This window comes from Rhinatrema bivittatum, chromosome 9 (genome assembly GCF_901001135.1).
Source record: "Rhinatrema bivittatum chromosome 9, aRhiBiv1.1, whole genome shotgun sequence".
NCBI classification, from domain to species: domain Eukaryota; kingdom Metazoa; phylum Chordata; class Amphibia; order Gymnophiona; family Rhinatrematidae; genus Rhinatrema; species Rhinatrema bivittatum.
Window position 1 is genome coordinate 112,810,425 of NC_042623.1, and position 17,566 is coordinate 112,827,990.

A 17,566-nucleotide genomic window follows, 5' to 3' on the forward strand; every position below is an offset into this window, starting at 1 on the left:
ATGCCATTTTCTGCTTGAGGTCCATTTCCTTTTCCTTCAATAAACACTGGGGAAAAAACTAAATATCTCTGCTAGTCCTCTTTGCAAAGTAAGATTTGTGAAAAGAAGGACCAGCAGGCAGAGTGTATTTTAAATAAATATTTAGGCAGAAATATTTAACACTTCATATAAGATGATTTCAAATTGCTCAGATGCTTCTTAGACCTGTCTTCCATCTAAAGTTAACAAGAGGGGAAAGGGAGCCACTCTAAGGGGAAAGACCCTTTAAGTTTGAATACTGAACTGCAAAGTGCCATGATCTAAGTATCCAATGATAAAAATTAAATGATCCCAAAATAGCTTAAAACCAAAAGAAAAAAGTCACATTCAATGGATTAGGATTCACCTTTTGAAACAGTATACAAATCAGCACTGAATACCTTGCTCAGAGGTCTCTTCTTCAGACCTTGACCATCCAGCCTGCGGACTTGAAGAGCTTCTTCCTCTTTTTGAATAGTAATTCTGTACATCAGCAGGTAAAGTCTTTCTTACAGCCCAACTCGATGCAGATGTCCACCCAGAACGATCACTGGGTGAATCAAAATAATCCTGTTCATTTCTTCGCCTGAAGTTCTGATGTTCTGTGAACCTTGAAGATTCATTCCCTGAACTGTTTAAATTCCCTGAGAGGGGCTGTCTGCTTTGCCAACGATTTTCATTCTGGTTTCTATAACCAAAGCCACCTCTGAAGTTGCCATGGCCACGGGTGCAACCTCGACCACGATTCCAATTTGAACCTGAGCTAATATTTCTAGTCCATGACTCCCCGGAATTATATCTTTTTGGCTCCCATTGAAAAGCTTTAAATTTTTCTGCTTTTCTTCTATTATCCGTTTCAGATTGAATTCTTTCCATTATCCAGTCTGGGTATTCATTCTTGCTCTTTTCTGTTGAATAAGGTTCAGCAACATTTCTGTTAAAATCATTTCTTTCCTTTCTGAAGTTTTCATTTTGTTTCTCCTGATCATTTCTTTTGTACCTGTCATTTCCTCTAAAGCTTTTCCAGCTGTCATTTTTCCACCAGCCACTGTAACTCAAAGAATGATCAGCTTGCTCATTCCTTTCAAATGTAGAATCTCTCCATCTTGTTCTTGATCTAGACCGGGATCTGCTCCTAGATCTTGACCTAGAACGTCTTCTATTTCTTCGATCCCTATTATGATCTCTCCATTGTTCGTCTTTATCACCATCTTTATCTTTGCTTCGAGATCTAGATTTTAGTTTGGGGGAAGAATCTCGAGCTCTTGACTGGGATTGAGATCTTTTGCTTTCTCTTGTATTATCTTTCTCAGGAGACCAAGTTGTAGATGGAGAGTGAAATCTAGACTTTCGAGGTCTAGTCTCCTTTTTATCACCTCTCTTTTCTGTTAAGGAGACATGTTTTGCCTCTGTATACTGCAGTCTAGTTTCCTCTTTCTTGTTAATATTGTCTAAAGAGGAGATCTGCTTTTCAGATTCATGATATAAATTCTTTGTTTTTTCTTGCTTCATAGTAGATTTCGTCTCAATTTCAGATTCATTCTGGTCACTGCAAAATGAGTCAAGTAGCTCGGAGGCAGTTTTAGTACTGTGTTCAGACTCTGACTGCTCAGTATTCATCTTAGGTGTTGCCTTACTTTTCAATTTCTGAGTCACAAGTAAAGGCTCCTCTTCCAAAGGATGACATAATATATTAGAGTTAAGATTTTCAGTTTCTTGCACAATACATTTTGCTACATCTTCTAATACATTTTCAGATGTATCAGATTTTGAATGCTCAAACAATTTACTGATAGGCATATCTAATGCCAGATTGTCCTTAGCAATAGTACTCCTAGAGAATTCTATTGTCTCAGAATCTTTAACATTTTCATTTGTAGACTTTGTTTCAATTTGAACATATTCCTCACGGGACAATATAGGAGGTTCTCTATTGCAGGTGTCTGAGTGTTCCACAGTATACTGTTCTTTAAAACAGTCTTCTGTAAATTTCTCACTTTTTCCAAGATCACAACACCTTGAAATGCCAACAGCAGCCCCTTTAGTTGTTTCATCAATTGTGTACATATAACTGGAATTGCTAATACTTGACTGCCGCTCAAGGGTTGGCGCCGGCAACAGCTCTGCATCCGGCTGCTGCTCGAGGGGCGGCGCCGGCGACAGCTCTGCATCCGGCTGCCGCTCGAGGGGCGGCGCCGGCGACAGCTCTGCATCCGGCTGCCGCTCGAGGGGCGGCGCCGGCGACAGCTCTGCATCCGGCTGCCGCTCGAGGGGCGGCAGACACAGCTCTATGTTGGGCTGCCGCTCGAGGGGAGACACCGGAGACAGCTCTGCATTCGGCTGCCGCTCGAGGGGAGACACCGGAGACAGCTCTGCATTCGGCTGCCGCTCGAGGGGAGACACCGGAGACAGCTCTGCATTCGGCTGCCGCTCGAGGGGAGACACCGGAGACAGCTCTGCATTCGGCTGCCGCTCGAGGGGAGACACCGGAGACAGCTCTGCATTCGGCTGCCGCTCGAGGGGAGACACCGGAGACAGCTCTGCATTCGGCTGCCGCTCGAGGGGAGACACCGGAGACAGCTCTGCATTCGGCTGCCGCTCGAGGGGAGACACCGGAGACAGCTCTGCATTCGGCTGCCGCTCGAGGGGAGACACCGGAGACAGCTCTGCATTCGGCTGCCGCTCGAGGGGAGACACCGGAGACAGCTCTGCATTCGGCTGCCGCTCGAGGGGAGACACCGGAGACAGCTCTGCATTCGGCTGCCGCTCGAGGGGAGACACCGGAGACAGCTCTGCATTCGGCTCCCGCTCGAGGGGAGACACCGGAGACAGCTCTGCATTCGGCTCCCGCTCGAGGGGAGACACCGGAGACAGCTCTGCATTCGGCTGCCGCTCGAGGGGAGACACCGGAAACAGCTCTGCATTCGGCTGCCGCTCGAGGGGAGACACCGGAGACAGCTCTGCATTCGGCTGCCGCTCGAGGGAAGACACCGGAGACAGCTCTGCATTCGGCTGCCGCTCGAGGGGAGACACCGGAAACAGCTCTGCATTTGGCTGCCGCTCGAGGGACGGTGCTTGACAGACCTCTTCACTAGATTGCCGTTCGAGGAGTGGTGCTGGAGAGATTTTTGCATCTGTTTGCCGTTCTAGTTTTGGCGCTGGATAGAACTCTTCATCCATCTGCTGCTCTAGATCTGGCACTGGAAAAAGCTCTATATCTGTCTGCCGTTCTAAGACAGGTGCTGGAGAAAGCTCTGCATCTGAATATTGCTTTCTCACCAATGCTGGAGGGAGCTCTGGATCTGATTGCTGCTCAAGGTCTGGTCCTGAAGAAAGATCGCCAGACTGCTGCTCTATAGTTGATGACAGACAGAGCTCTGCGTTCAAATGACACACATAGGTAGGTGATAGAGAAAGCTCAGTATCAGAGTGGTGCTCTGTGGGTTCTGCCAGAGCAAGCTCAGTTTCAGGCTGTCCCTTTCTTGCAAGTACTACCAAATTAAGCTCAGCATCAGGCTGCCCCTCTCTTGCAGTTGATGGAGAGCATTCAGCATCAGGTTGCCCTTCTCTTGAAGGTGCTACAGTGTGTTCAACATCAGGCTGCCCTTCTTGTGCAGTTGCTGAAGAGAGCTCATCAACACACTGTTTTTGTCTGTGTAGAAGGAATTCTGGAACTGTTTCTGACTCAGCAGTATCAACATCTTGTGAATCACTAGATGATGGATCTTCAGGACACAGAGATGATCTAAGTTTTTTTTTAACCGGAGTCATTTTTTTAGCTGCCCTTTTAGCCCTTCGTTTTGGATGTTGCTTTTTTGAAGCTGCAGGAGTCTCAACATTCATAGATGAATTATTGCCATTGGGGGCATCACTCCCAGAGTTACTTGACTTGGATGGGGTTGGAAGTTGGCTTGTCTCCTTAGCTTTGCTGTTGCGTGTAGATCTCCTTCTCTCAGCTGTACTTGCTGGCTTTTTCTTACTTCCTCTATTGCTGGATGCACCAGAAGCCTGCTTTTTCTCCACTCCATCTTGTGTATGTGTGAGTACGCATGTCCTACCTATAAACAGAAAACAATTGATATAAATGTAGTTAATTTCAATGCATGCATCTGGTCAAGTAACCCAGAACTAACCTACTCAAGGAAAATTAAGCTTCATTTTTCTTTAATGCGTCAACATTCAGGAATTACATTCTAGCTTTTCTCTGTTTCAGAACCTTCAGTTAACCTTTTTACACAAACTCAGCCAGTAAACTGAACAGGACACAGGAGACCATGAAAGAAAGATGTAAATGGTATTAGAATCTTATTTTGTAACATAAAAATACTCCAGAGTCATATGATGACAGTTTGGTTGTGTGTGTTAATTTCTTCTGGGGTATAGTGATGAGGTTGATTTTGGAAGATGAAACTAGTTGGTTTACAGGGAGGATTATGAGTGTGATCATATACTCAATTGGGGCAGCAGTGCTATTTGAGTGCTTTTTGTTATGGGAGTTTCTCACTGGTCTGGTTGATGGAATTTTATAGCTTAGGAAGGTGTTCTGTCTCAGCTTCTTTTGTATTGTATTATTTATGTTGTATTTTTTTTTGGTTTAATGTTTTGATGTACTGGATTCGATTTTAGCCTGCACACTGCATTAGGTGATTTTTTTTCCCCCAAAATATCAAGGAAGCGGTTTATAAAAATAAAATAAATATCAAAATATTTTATAAGAATTTTTTTTTTTTTTTTTTTTACACACACACCAAGAGCTTTAAAAGATTCTGGATAAATGGATAAGCATATCAGTTTTTCTTGAAAAGAAGGGAAAGTGAATGGCAAGTGCTTAAAAAATTAAATACATAAATATACGTGAGGATTTTCACAGAATGAGATTTAAAGATATAGGCGACCACAATGAAACATTCTGCCACTCATATAATATTAGTGTATCACCAACCTCCCTCAATTACATTATATTATAAAATACAATTTGCCCGATTTCATCCCTGCCTCAGAAGTACCTCTTAACCCGTCTCTGCAATGGTCATAAATACTGATCGTGCGCACATACCCCACTTTTTTTTTTTTTTATCCAGTGCAAAAAGCACGTAGATAATACTTCTATACAGTTAGCCCTTGAAAAATATCAGATCATATTTCCATATTTCAGTGGTTCCCAACCTGGGGTCTGCCAGACCATAACCGGGGGGTCCACAAAATGTGGGAGGAGACATTAAAACCCACGCCAAGAAGAGGCCCAACAGGCTGCAACAGACCCCATTTCACGGCAGCCTCAAAAAAGGCCAAAAGGCCATTGGTGAACTTCATCACACCAGCAGCTAGACTGAAGAGGGCCGCCAGTGCATCCCATCTCGCCAGCGGCTGAAGACTGCGGGCAGCCATGCTCACCCCATTCCGCCAGCAGCCTGAGTGAGAAGGTAGCCACTGGACCCCTGGAGATTCCAGGACAAAGAGAGGGAACGTCCTGGGTGAGAGAGAGGGTGTGTGAGCATGAAGGCCTGTGTGAATTAGAGAGAGGGAGCAAGAGTGTGCGAGAGAGGAAAAATGTGTATGAGAGAGAGCATGCGAGAGAGGAAGCATATGTTTTTGTGTGATCAAATTTGTCATTGACTCAAAATTACTCAAAGTGTTTAAATCAGTAGAGGATTGTGAGAAATTGCAAGAGAACATTGCAAAACTGGGAGATTGGGCACACAAATGGCAAATGGAATTTAATGTGGACAAGTGCAAAGTGATGCACCTAGGGAAGATTAACCCAAATTATAGTTACACACTGCAAGTTTAAGAGTCACCACTTAAGAAAAGGATGTAGGGGTCAACGGTAAAAATGTGTTGAAATCTTCTCAGTATGCAGCAGCAGCCAAGAAAGCAAATTGAATGCTAGGGATTATTAGGAAAGGAATGGAGAATAAAACAGAGAATATCATAATGCCGCTGTATCACTCCATGTTGTGACCTCATCTTGAGTACTGTGTGCAGTTCTGGTCACCACATCTCAAAAAAGGTATAGCAGAATTAAGAAAGGTACAAAGAAGGGCGACCAAAATGATAAAGGGGATGGAACAATTCCCCTATGAAGAAAAATTTAAAAAATGAGGACTCTTCAGCTGGGAGAAGAGATGGCTGAGGAGAGATATGATAGAGGTCTAAAAAATAATAAGTGGAATGGATGATCGAGGGGGTTAAAGGGGCACTTAGAGAAGGGGGGTTAAAAAGGCACTTAGAGAAGATAAGGCCATCGCGGAAAGATTAAATGATGTCTTTGCTTTGGTGTTTACTAAAGAAGATGTTGGAGAGATACCCGTTCCTGAGAAGGTTTTCATGGTTAATGATTCAGATGGACTGAACCAAATCACGGTGAACCTAGAAGATGTGGTAGGCCTGATTGATAAACTGAAGAGTAGTAAATCACCTGGACCAGATGGTATATACCCCAGGATTCTGAAGGAACTAAAAAATAAAATTTCAGACCGATTAGTAAAAATTTGTAACCTATCATTAAAATCATCCAATGTACCTGAAGACTGGAGGATAGCTAATGTAACCCCATTGGAGGATAGCTAATGTAATGTAATATTTAAAAAGGGCTCCAGGGGCGATCCGGGAAATTACAGACAGGTTAGCCTGACTTCCGTGCCAGGAAAAATAGTGGGAAGTGTTCTAAACATCAAAATCACAGAACATATAAAAAGACATGGTTTAATGGAACAAAGTCAGCATGGCTTTACCCAAGGCAAGTCTTGCCTCACAAATCTGCTTCACCTTTTTGAAGGAGTTAACATGTGGATAAAGGTGAACCGGTAGATATAGTGTACTTGGATTTTCAGAAGGCGTTTGATAAAGTTCCTCATGAGAGGCTTCTAGGAAAAGTCCTTTCTTGGATTACAAACTGGCTAAAAGACAGGAAACAGAGAGTAGGATTAAATAGACAATTTTCTCAGTGGAAGGGAGTGGGCAGTGGAGTGCCTCAGGGATCTGTATTGGGACCCTTACTTTTCAATACATTTATAAATGATCTGGAAAGAAATATGACGAAAGAGGTAATCAAATTTGCAGATGATACAAAATTGTTCAGAGTAGTTAAATCACAAGCAGATTGTCTTGAATTGCAGGAAGACCTTGTAGACTGGAAAATTGGGCATCAGAATGGCAGATGAAATTTAATGTGATTAAGTGCAAGGTGATGCAAATAGGGAAAAATAACCATGCTATAGTTACACAATGTTAGGTTCCATATTAGGTGCTACCACCCAAGAAAGAGATCTAGGCGTCATAGTGGATAACACATTGAAATCATCAGTTCAGTGTGCTGTGGCAGTCAAAAAAGCAAACAGAATGTTGGAAATTATTAGGAAGGGAATGGTGAATAAAACGTAAAATGTCATAATGTCTCTGTATTACTCCATGGTGAGACCCCACCTTGAATACTGTGTACAATTCTGGTCGCCGCATCTCAAAAAAGATATAATTGCGATGGACAAGGTACAGAGAAGGGCGACCAAAATGATAAGGGGAATGGAACAGCTCCCCTATGAGGAAAGACTAAAGAGGTTGGGACTTTTCAGCTTGGAGAAGAGATGGCTGAGGGGGGATATGATAGAGGTGTTTAAAATCATGAGAGGTCTAGAACAGTTAGATGTGAATCAGTTATTTAGTCTTTCAGATAATAGAAAGACTAGGGGGCACTCCATGAAGTTAGCATGTGGCACATTTAAAACTAATCGGAGAAAGTTCTTCTTCACTCAACACACAAACCCTGGAATTTGTTGCCAGAGGATGTGGTTAGTGTAGTTAGTATAGCTGTGTTTAAAAAAGGATTGGATAAGTTCTTGGAGGAGAAGTCCATTACCTGCTATTAATTAAGGTGATTTAGAAAATAGCCATTGCTATTACTAGCAACAGTAACATGAAATAGACTTAGTTTTTGGGTACTTGCCAGGTTCTTATGGCCTGGATTGGCCACTGTTGGAAACAGGATGCTGGGCTTGATGGACCCTTGGTCTGACCCAGTATGGCATGTTCTTATGTTCTTATGACTTCATATTGGTTTGAGTGTGAAAGAATGAGCCTATGTGTATGAGAAAGGGAGTGTGTGTGTGAGAGAACATGTGTATGAGAAACCATTATGCGTATGACAGAGAAGAAGTGTGTATGTCAGCATGTGTATAGGAGAGAGAGAACATGTGTATGAGTAAGCATTAATGCGCGCACGTGTGTGTGTGGGGAGAAAGATATGGAAACTGTGGAATTTTGAAATCCTTATTAGTTTTATTGTTGGCTATTATTTGATGTGTCTGATTTTCTGAAATATTTTATTGTTGATTGATACCTAATTTAAATGAATTTTAAATTACTGGATGTTGTATGTGTCAGGTGTTTTGAAATATTCTTTTATTAATATGTTTTACTATTATTATTTTATATTTCTTGATTGTATTTGTTTTATGAGGAATGCTGATGTTTCTGTTTTTCCACTGTTGCAATGCATAAGGAGGCTGGCTTATTGCTGTTTCCAATTCAGTTTTTGTCTGCACGTTTATTTATACTCTGTATTTGGAGAGAGTCTGTCTGTGTCCTGCATATATGACTTAGGTAAGGTGTTCTACTAGCATGTAGTTTCTAAATAGGGATCTACAGCAGCCTAATTTGTTCTATTTTCCTAACAGGAGGTGTATTTGTATTTTAGGACCAAGTGTGATATTCGCAGTGTTGCCTTTTCATAGGTAAAGTTCTTACTGCTTGAGTCTATCAGTTAATGTCTTATGATATGGCAGGTTTTCTATAGGTTCTGAGTACATATTTTGCAGGATTTTGTATTATATAATGCTCCTGGTAGTGGAAGATGTTTGTATTGCTGTTACTGAGGTGACATCAGAATTTGAGTATTATATTTTTTAGTGAATGGTAAGGGGAAATGTCCTTGTTCTCCCTGTACCCTTTTCTGGGGGAGTTTCTGTGAACACAGGATACTGTAGAATGTGAAGTGCAGGTTTTATACCGGGATTTGTCCCAATTTGTCTCCTATCTAGAAGAATTTTTGATCAATGATCTTGAATAATTTTAGAGGTAGTTTTACTAGATTGAAACTGGCCAAGGTTTTTTTTTTTGTTACCTAGAAGGTTCTTCTATCTAGAGAGGCCACTGACATGCATGCCCATCGCTTTCTGACAATGATAAGAACATGATGCAAAATGTTTGTAGCAGTGCCTCTTGCTTTATGAGTGGCGGTATCCTTTCTCTGCATATATGGAATTTGGTAACAGGCATGTGTGGAAAGAGCCATTGGACCCCCACTAAGATCAAACTAACAAGGTAGTTTCCCTGTTGCAGGTGATTTTCTTTAAAAATCATAATTTAAAAAAAAACCAAAACAAAAAAAAAACAACCTGAGGGGCGAGGTGTTGGGAGGGAAATATATGCACCAAACCTCTCTATCTCCCTTTTAGTGATGTGGGCCTGTCTCAAACATTCCTCCTTCCCCTTTCCCCACCAGACTCACTCTGTTTTTGTCCCATAATCCATCCCAACCAGTCCATGACTCTCACTCCACCACTCCAAGCCCACCAGTTGTGCTCTCTCTCTCTCTCTCCACCAGTTTATCTTCACCACTAGCTATCTCTCTCTCTCTCTCTCTCTCTCCATAGTCCATTCCTGGCAGTCATTCTCTCTCCACCATTCCATTCCCACCAGTCTCTCTCTCTCCTTTCCCACCAATCTCCCACTAGTTTCTATTTCTATCTCACTCCACCAGTCTATCCCATCAGTTGGTCTTTATCCACCAGTCTATTTCCAAGAGTCTCTCTCCCCTCCACCAGTCCATTTCCATCAGTCTCTTTCTCCCTTCACCAGTTCCTTTCTTGCCATCTCCCTTTCTCCCTCCCTCCACCAGTCCATCCTGGTCAGTCTCTCCTTCCACCGGTCTATCTCTGCCAGTCTGTCTCTCTTTCTCCCTCCACCAGTCCATTCTCCCCCAGTCGGTCCAGATCCAGCTGTATGGCACTTCAGTTACACAAGTTATTGAATATGAGTACATTATTGCACATTTACTGCTGTGCTTTACAATTAAATATATTCCGTTTATATCAGTAAGCATTTTTTAATAAGTTTTATATATTATGAATGAGTCTGGGGTGCTTATAATTATTTCTTTATTACATTAATAACTTTCTATATTCAGCATATTACTGCAGGTAAAAATGAAAGAGAAGCATATGATGGTCCATGAAAATTTTGGAGGTTGAAAAGGGATCCAAGCTCCCAAAAAGGTTGGGAACCCCTGCCCTATTTGTTCAAATGGCAACATTTGTGGGGAGAAATTAGTGTCTAACTTGTTGCTGAGAGTTACAGAGTTACAGATTAACAATTTGTTTGTATTATATATGAAGAATCATGGTAAAAATATTCAGTAGTTGTACTTTTTCCTCACTGTGCTCAGTAGGTTGTCATGATTATGAAACAGATGCAAGTGAGCTGGTCGGTCTCAGCTAAGGAGTACTATCTTTCAACCTGATTGATACATGTGCTACACAGGCAAATAAACTTACTATTAGCCATTTTATATTAGCTTGGTATGCTTTTAATTAACTCAAGTGTTTCGCAACCCTCTCCTAGAGGCACACCAATCCAGTCGGGTTTCAGGACTGCTACAATGAATATGATTTAGAGATCTGCACAGACTAGGTCTCCAACCCAATTCTGAAAACACAACTGGTTAGGTGAGCTTCCCTGCAAGAAAGGGATGAGAAAACACTGAATTAACTTATTGCTTGTTTTTCATGTTTTGATTCCCTAATTTTTAGTTACCTTTGCAATCCCGAAACATGTATATTTAAAGCTATTTAATGACAACCTTAGTGTCTCATTATAATTAGTGCTTGAATGGGTGGGGTTGCAGGGGTAAAATGGGTTTAGCAGTGGAGGTGGTGATTGTTTTTATGGATGTTTTTATTGTAAACTGCTCTCATAGTTTTGCTTAAGGTGTGGAATTAATATTGTTTAAAAATCATTTTTTGGCAAATTTGCCATCTGAAATGTACTAACTAAATTATAAATATAATTGCAACCTCAAGGAGTGGGATTTGAGCTAAAATGGAAATGTCAAATGGAGCTAATCTGAGAAGACCATAGGCAAAAATGGATCTATTTATGCATATAGGAAACAACTTCAGAAGTTCCTGAAACTATTGATAAAAGTGGTGGCTTAATTTTTATTGACCCTGCTGCTCCTCCTGCTCTTTTTGAACTTCACTCAATCAGTGCCAGGGCGGGGATCCGATTCCATGAGCCTTCACTGCAAACTAACCAGGGATTTTATATCTCATCCATACTCACTTAGGCTAGTCACTGCAGTGACAATCTTTTGCAGCGGCTATATACCAGTGGCCTTTCTGAGACCCTAAACCAATGTTTCCCAATCCTCTATCCTGGAGGCACACCAGGACTGTCACAGTGAATATGCATAAGATAGATTTGCATACTCTGGTCTCCAATGCATGCAAATCTATCTCATATCCTGAAAACAGACTGATTAGGTGTGCCTCCAGGAGAGACTAGGGAAACACTGCCCTAAACTCAAGGGCCCTAGGTATGGCAACTAGGTATCACTGTTGTGGAATGACTGGGACTGCCCTCCCTGCAGAGTTTGTGAATGCAGTCTTCATGGCATCCATAGCCTCTGGCTGAGTTGGGGAACTGAAGACTTGACCCAAAAATTAAACCTCAATCCTCGATTTGTCAGTTACTGAGCGACCAGGCCAGCCCGGCACAATAGATTTTAAAGGAAATATATAATTGGGATTCTTCTTGAACCAAAGCTGAAGGAGGATGTTTAAAAGGACTTTGATTCAGTCAGAGGATGAGCACTGGTAGTGGTCTGTCACATCTATCATTTATTTTTCATAACAAACCAAAGTCTGCCTGCCACTAGCAGTTCAAACCCTAATGAAATGTCCAGCAAATTAAATGATCTTCTCCTAATTCTTTAAAGTAAGATTTTGTAAACAATTTGAATAGTACTTTCCCACATTCACTAACTTGTATAAAAACAAACTTTAAGAAACTATAAGCAAATAATGGAAAAGAAAAAGTTACCAAAATTTTCTGGAGATGCAGGATTGACTGGAAACACATTTCCCATCATCAAGGAAAGAGATACAGAAAGAAATTCTGTTTGAAATTCATTAGGCAGGGAGGATATTCTGTAGAAATAAACAGGGAAACAGTGATAAGATGAGCTCTAACAAATATGCTGGGCACATGAAAAATTAGGGGCACCTAAGTAGAAAAAAATGCTTACACACATCTTCACAAATTACCTCTCAATCTGTTTAATTTCTATTCTTGCTTTCTAATGTAACTTCAATCTTCTACATTTATAATCATCTCAGTTATAAATTTGAAGCTGTCTACATATGTACATTGTTCTCACAATGATGAAATTCAGTCTTACCTGCTACCTTCCTTACCTTGAGTCCTGTCAGACCAAGCCAGACAAGTTGGTTATGCTCCACCACCAGCAGATAAGAGGCAGAAGGCAACAGGGTAAAACAAAGAAAAGCAAATGTTGCTTACCTGTAACAGGTGTTCTCACAGGACAGCAGGATGTTAGTCCTCACATATGGGTGACATCACAGGATGGAGCCCAATCATGGAACACTTTTGTCAAAGTTTCTAGAACTTTGACTGGCACTAAACCTGCAGCCTGCAGGGGTCCCTCTTCAGTCTTGTTTAAAGCTACAGGAAGTGCCGAAAAATAAAATAAAAACGAACCCAACACCACGGGGTGGCAGGCGGGTTTCGTGAGGACTAACATCCTGCTGTCCTGTGAGAACACCTGTTGCAGGTAAGCAACATTTGCTTTCTCACAGGACAAGCAGGATGGTAGTCTTCACATATGGGCGAGTACCGAGCTGAGGATGTCCGAGAAATGCACCAAATGTACCCAAGATGTGCAATAGGCACAAGGACTGGGGTGGAATTTGGTAGAGGGCATCCTGAACCCTAACGGGCAGGCGGAAGGGTGTTGGTACATCAAGTTGTAAAAAGGTTGCGCAAGACAGATTGTCCGAAGATGGAATCTTGTCTTCCAGCCTTGTCTAAGCAATAATGGGCTGTAAAGGTATGGAGAGAACTCCAGGTAGCAGCCCTGCAAATGTCAGGAAGCAGCACTGAGCATAGATGCACTACTGAAGTTGCCATGGCCCTCACAGTGTGTGCTTTAACACGGTCTTGAAGTGGAATGCCTGCTTGCTGATAGCAAAAGGATATGCAGTCCGCTAACCAGGAGGAGAGAGAGTCTGCGTACTCACAGGCTGCCCCAATTTGATGGAATGGAAAGAGACAAACAATTGAGTGCTTTTCCTGTGGGCAGCTGTACGGTCTAGATAGAATGCTAGAGCCCATTTGCAGTCAAGGGTATGTAGAGCCTGTTCTCCTGGATTGGAGTGGGGCCTGGGAAAGAAGGTAGGTAGTATAATGGATTGATTAATGTGAAACTCCAATACTACCTTAGGTAAAAACGTAGGGTGAGTACGGAGTGCTGCCCGGTCCTGCAGAAGTTTAGTGTAAGGCGGATAGGTAACTAGGGCCTGTAACTCACTAATTCTGCGAGCAGATGTGATTGCCAAAAGAAAAACCAACTTCCATGTGAGACAGCGAAGATCACATGATTGGAGAGGCTCGAATGGTGGTTTCATGAGCCGACCCAAAACCAGATTGAGGTCCCAAGAAGGGGCCGGAGGGCGTAGTGGAGGCTTGAGGAGAAGCAATCCTTTCAGAAAACGTGTTACGAGGGGTTGTACTGAAATAGTAACATCCCCGAAACCTTTATGGAAGGCGGCCACCGCACTGACATGCATTCTGATGGAGGAAGTTTTTAGACCTGATTCTGACAAGTGCCAGAAATAGTCTAGAAACTTCGTGGTGTAACAGGTAAAGGGATCAAGGGATTGAGAAGAACACCATGACTTAAACCTGTTCCATTTGTATAGGTAAGACTTTTTCGTGGAAGGCTTCCATGAAGCAATCAGGACACGGGAAACTGGCTCCGAAAGGTGAAGTGGCTGAAGAATTAATCTTTCAACATCCAGGCAGTCAGGGACAAAGTTTGAAGATTGGGGTGGCTTAGGCACCCACCATTCTGAGTGAAACATAGAAACATAGAAATGACAGCAGAAGAAGACCAAACGGCCCATCCAGTCTGCCCAGCAAGCCATGCACTCTTTTTTTTTTTTTTTTTTCTCATACTTGTTACGCCTGGCTTTTAGTACCCCTTAGTTCCATTTCCCCTCATCCTACCACCAATGTAGAGAGCAGTGCCGGAACCACATCCAAGTGAATATCTAGCTTAATTAGGGGTAGTAACCGCAGCAATAAGCAGGCTACACCCATGCCTTTGTCCACCCAGACTATGTAATTTAGACCTTGTTGGTTGTTGTCCATATACAGATCCTCTTTTCCACATTCCCCCTGCCGTTGAAGCAGAAAGCTATGCTGGACATGTATTGAAAGTAAAGTATCGGCTTATTTGGTTTTGGGGAAGTAACCGCCGTAACAAGCAAGCTACACCTCGCATTTTTGTGAATGCAAATCTTTTTTTTTTCTTCCACATTTCCTCTTGCTGTTGAAGCCTAGAGCAATGATGGAGTCTCATTAACCGTGTGTATGTACATTGAACAAGGGTATTATCTCCAGGTAGTAGCGCTCATTCTCGCGAGCCACATTAACAATCAACAAATATTGAAACAAGCCTAATAATTGGCAATACCTAGAGCCTACGTCCTCACCGGTAATTTTACATACTCTTACCCACCCCTCTGCTTTTTTTTTTTGGAGATGGCAGCCCTCCATCCTTCCGCTCCGTGAAGATGGTATACCATTGGCATCCTGCTCCGTGAATGCCACTCCAGCCTTCCGCTCCGTGAAGGTGGAACACCGACCACTGGCATCCCTGCTTCGTGAATGCCTCTGTGGCTACTGCCGCTCCATGCAGTGTTCTGCTGCCTCCTCCCACCCCTGGCCTTGCGGGCCCCGGTTATTGATCCCTGCGTCTGCTACTTTTTGTGGCTGTGACAACTCCCCCCCCCCACAACAAGACCTTTAATTTGGGCTTCAAGGGCTGCTGCTTCTCCCTTTTACTGCAACAGATCTAAGGCGATCTCTAGCTCAGCCTTTCTGCGCACTTCGGCGGCGGCTGTGGCGGCAGCTGTGGCTTCCTGTTGTTCTTTTATTCTGAGCCCTTCTATCTTGAGGGCTGCTGCTTGTTCGGCATACTGTATGCGAGCCACCCCCTCTTCATTCACGTCCTCTAGACTTGATGGATCCACAATGTTTGTCCCATGCCCCTTTGAAGTCCTTCACAGTTCGGGTCTTCACCACTTACTCCGGAAGGGCATTCCAGGCATCCACCACTCTCTTACCGTGAAGAAATACTTCCTGACATTGGTTCTTAGTCTTCCTCCCTGGAGCCTCAGCTCGTGACCTCTGGTTCTGCTGATTTTTTTCTGATGGAAAAGGTTTGTCATTGTCTTTGGATCATTAAAGCCTTTCAAGTATCTGAAAGTCTGAATCATATCACCCCTGCTCCTCCTTTCTTCCAGGGTGTACATATTTAGATTCTTCAATCTTTCCTCGTATGTCATTCGATGAAGACCCTCCACCTTTTTTGTCACCCTTCTCTGGACCGCCTCCATCTTGTCTCTGTCTCTTCAGATACGGTCTCCAGAACTGAACACAGATGTGATCAGAGTGATCAGAAGCGAGTCCATTCCCAAGGGAATGTGCTTGCGAATAGAGAGATCCTGAAGTATTGGATACCACACTTGGTGAGGCCAGTGAGGTGCTATCAGGATCATGCATCCTTTGTCCTGACGTAACTTCACGAAAGTCTTCGAGAGAAGTGGAAGTGGAGGGAATGCATATAGGAGACCGGTTGCCCATGAGAGGGAGAACGCATCTCTTGGCTGTGAACGGTGGCTGCGAGTGAGAGAGCAAAAGTTCTCCACCTTGCAGTTTTGAGGTGATGCAAAGAGGTCTATGCGAGGATGACCCCAACGTGGAATATTGCGTCCGCTACTGAGGGGTTGAGGGACCACTCGTGCGGCTGGAAAGTGCAACTTAGGTTGTCCGCCAACACATTGTCCACTCCTGGCAAATAGGTGGCCCTGAGGTACATCGAGTGGGAGAGGGCCTCCGCCCATATCTGCGCAGCTTCCTGACACAGTAGGAAGGAGCCCGTCCCTCCATGTTTGTTGATGAGCCACATGGCCACCTGGTTGTCCGTCTGAATCAGGATGACCTGACTGGAAAGGCGATCCTGAAATTCCCTGAGAGCATATCTGATTGCTCGAAGCTCTAGGAAATTGATTTGGTGTTTGGCTTCCTCTGGAGACCAAGTTCCTTGTGTTTGCGAATCAGCCACATGGGCTCCCCAGCTGAGGTTGGAAGCATCGGTGGTGAGAATTATTTGAGGGTCTGGAGCTTGGAAGGGCAGGCCTTGGAGGAGATTGATCTGATTTTTCCACCAGGCTAGAGACTGACGGAATGAGTCGATGATGTGGACAATGGTTGATAGAGGTTGGACCAACTGAGTCCATTGTGACCTTAGAGTCCACTGCATGACTCTCATGGCCAAGCGGGCCATTGGGGTAACCTGTACTGAGGACGCCATGTGTCCCAGTAGGATAAGGAAGTGGCATGCAGTTGTGCGTTGCTGAGACTGTAGCTGGTGTGCGATGGAGATGAGGGTGAGAGCTTGCTGTTGAGGCAGAAATGCCTTTGCCTACAAGGTGTCCAAGTCTGCCCCTTTGAATGATAAAGTTTGAGATGGGACTAAGCAGGATTTTTTGTAGTTGACAAGAAATCCTAGCGAAATCAGAGTGTGTACAGTAAGACGTAGGGATGACAGAGTAGCTTGCTGAGTGGGAGCCCTGATCAACCAATCATCTAGATAGGGGTAGATGTGAACACCTTGAGTCCTGAGGAAGGCTGCTCCTACTACGAAGCACTTGGTGAAGACTTGTGGTGCAGGTGCCAGGCTGAATGGGAGCACTCGGTATTGATAGTGCTTGTGGCCTACTAGAAATCTTAGGAACCTGCAATGAGATGAATTTATCGCAATGTGCGTGTAAGCATCTTGGAGATCGTGAGAGCAGAGCCATTCTCCTCTTTGCAGAAGAGTAAGGAGGGAACCCAAGGTTAACATCTTGAACTTTTCTCGTTGGAGGTACTTGAGGGCACGTAGGTCCAGAATTGGACGAACGCCTCCCGATTTTTGGGGGATTAGAAAGTACCAAGAATAGAATCCTAGGCCTTGTAGAGAATCAGGTACTGGTTCTATTGCTCTGGACTGGAGGAGGAGGGAGACCTCCTGCTCCAGGAGTAGTGAGTGGTCGGATGCTCTCCACGCCGGTAGAGGTGGGGAGTCCGGTGGAATGGAGAGAAAGTTCAGGCGATAATCTTGAGAGATTATGGCAAGGACCCACTGGTCCAAGGTGATTATGTGCCACCTGTTGTTGAAAAGGCATAATTGACCTCCCACTGGTAT

General features: G+C 43.6%; 1 protein-coding gene across 11 annotated transcripts in view; it reads right to left on the reverse strand.

Moving 5' to 3' along the window:
• The window catches only part of SCAF11 (SR-related CTD associated factor 11), a 529,866-nt gene that overhangs the window by 88,555 nt on the left and 423,745 nt on the right, over window positions 1-17,566 (reverse strand). For all 11 annotated transcript variants that reach the window (XM_029616088.1, XM_029616082.1, XM_029616081.1 and 8 more), the window contains 2 exons: window positions 12,115-12,221; window positions 420-4,076 (listed from right to left, as the gene is read on the reverse strand). In XM_029616088.1, the coding sequence (XP_029471948.1) occupies window positions 420-4,076; window positions 12,115-12,221 (3,764 nt within the window). The remainder of the gene's footprint in view (window positions 1-419; window positions 4,077-12,114; window positions 12,222-17,566) is intronic.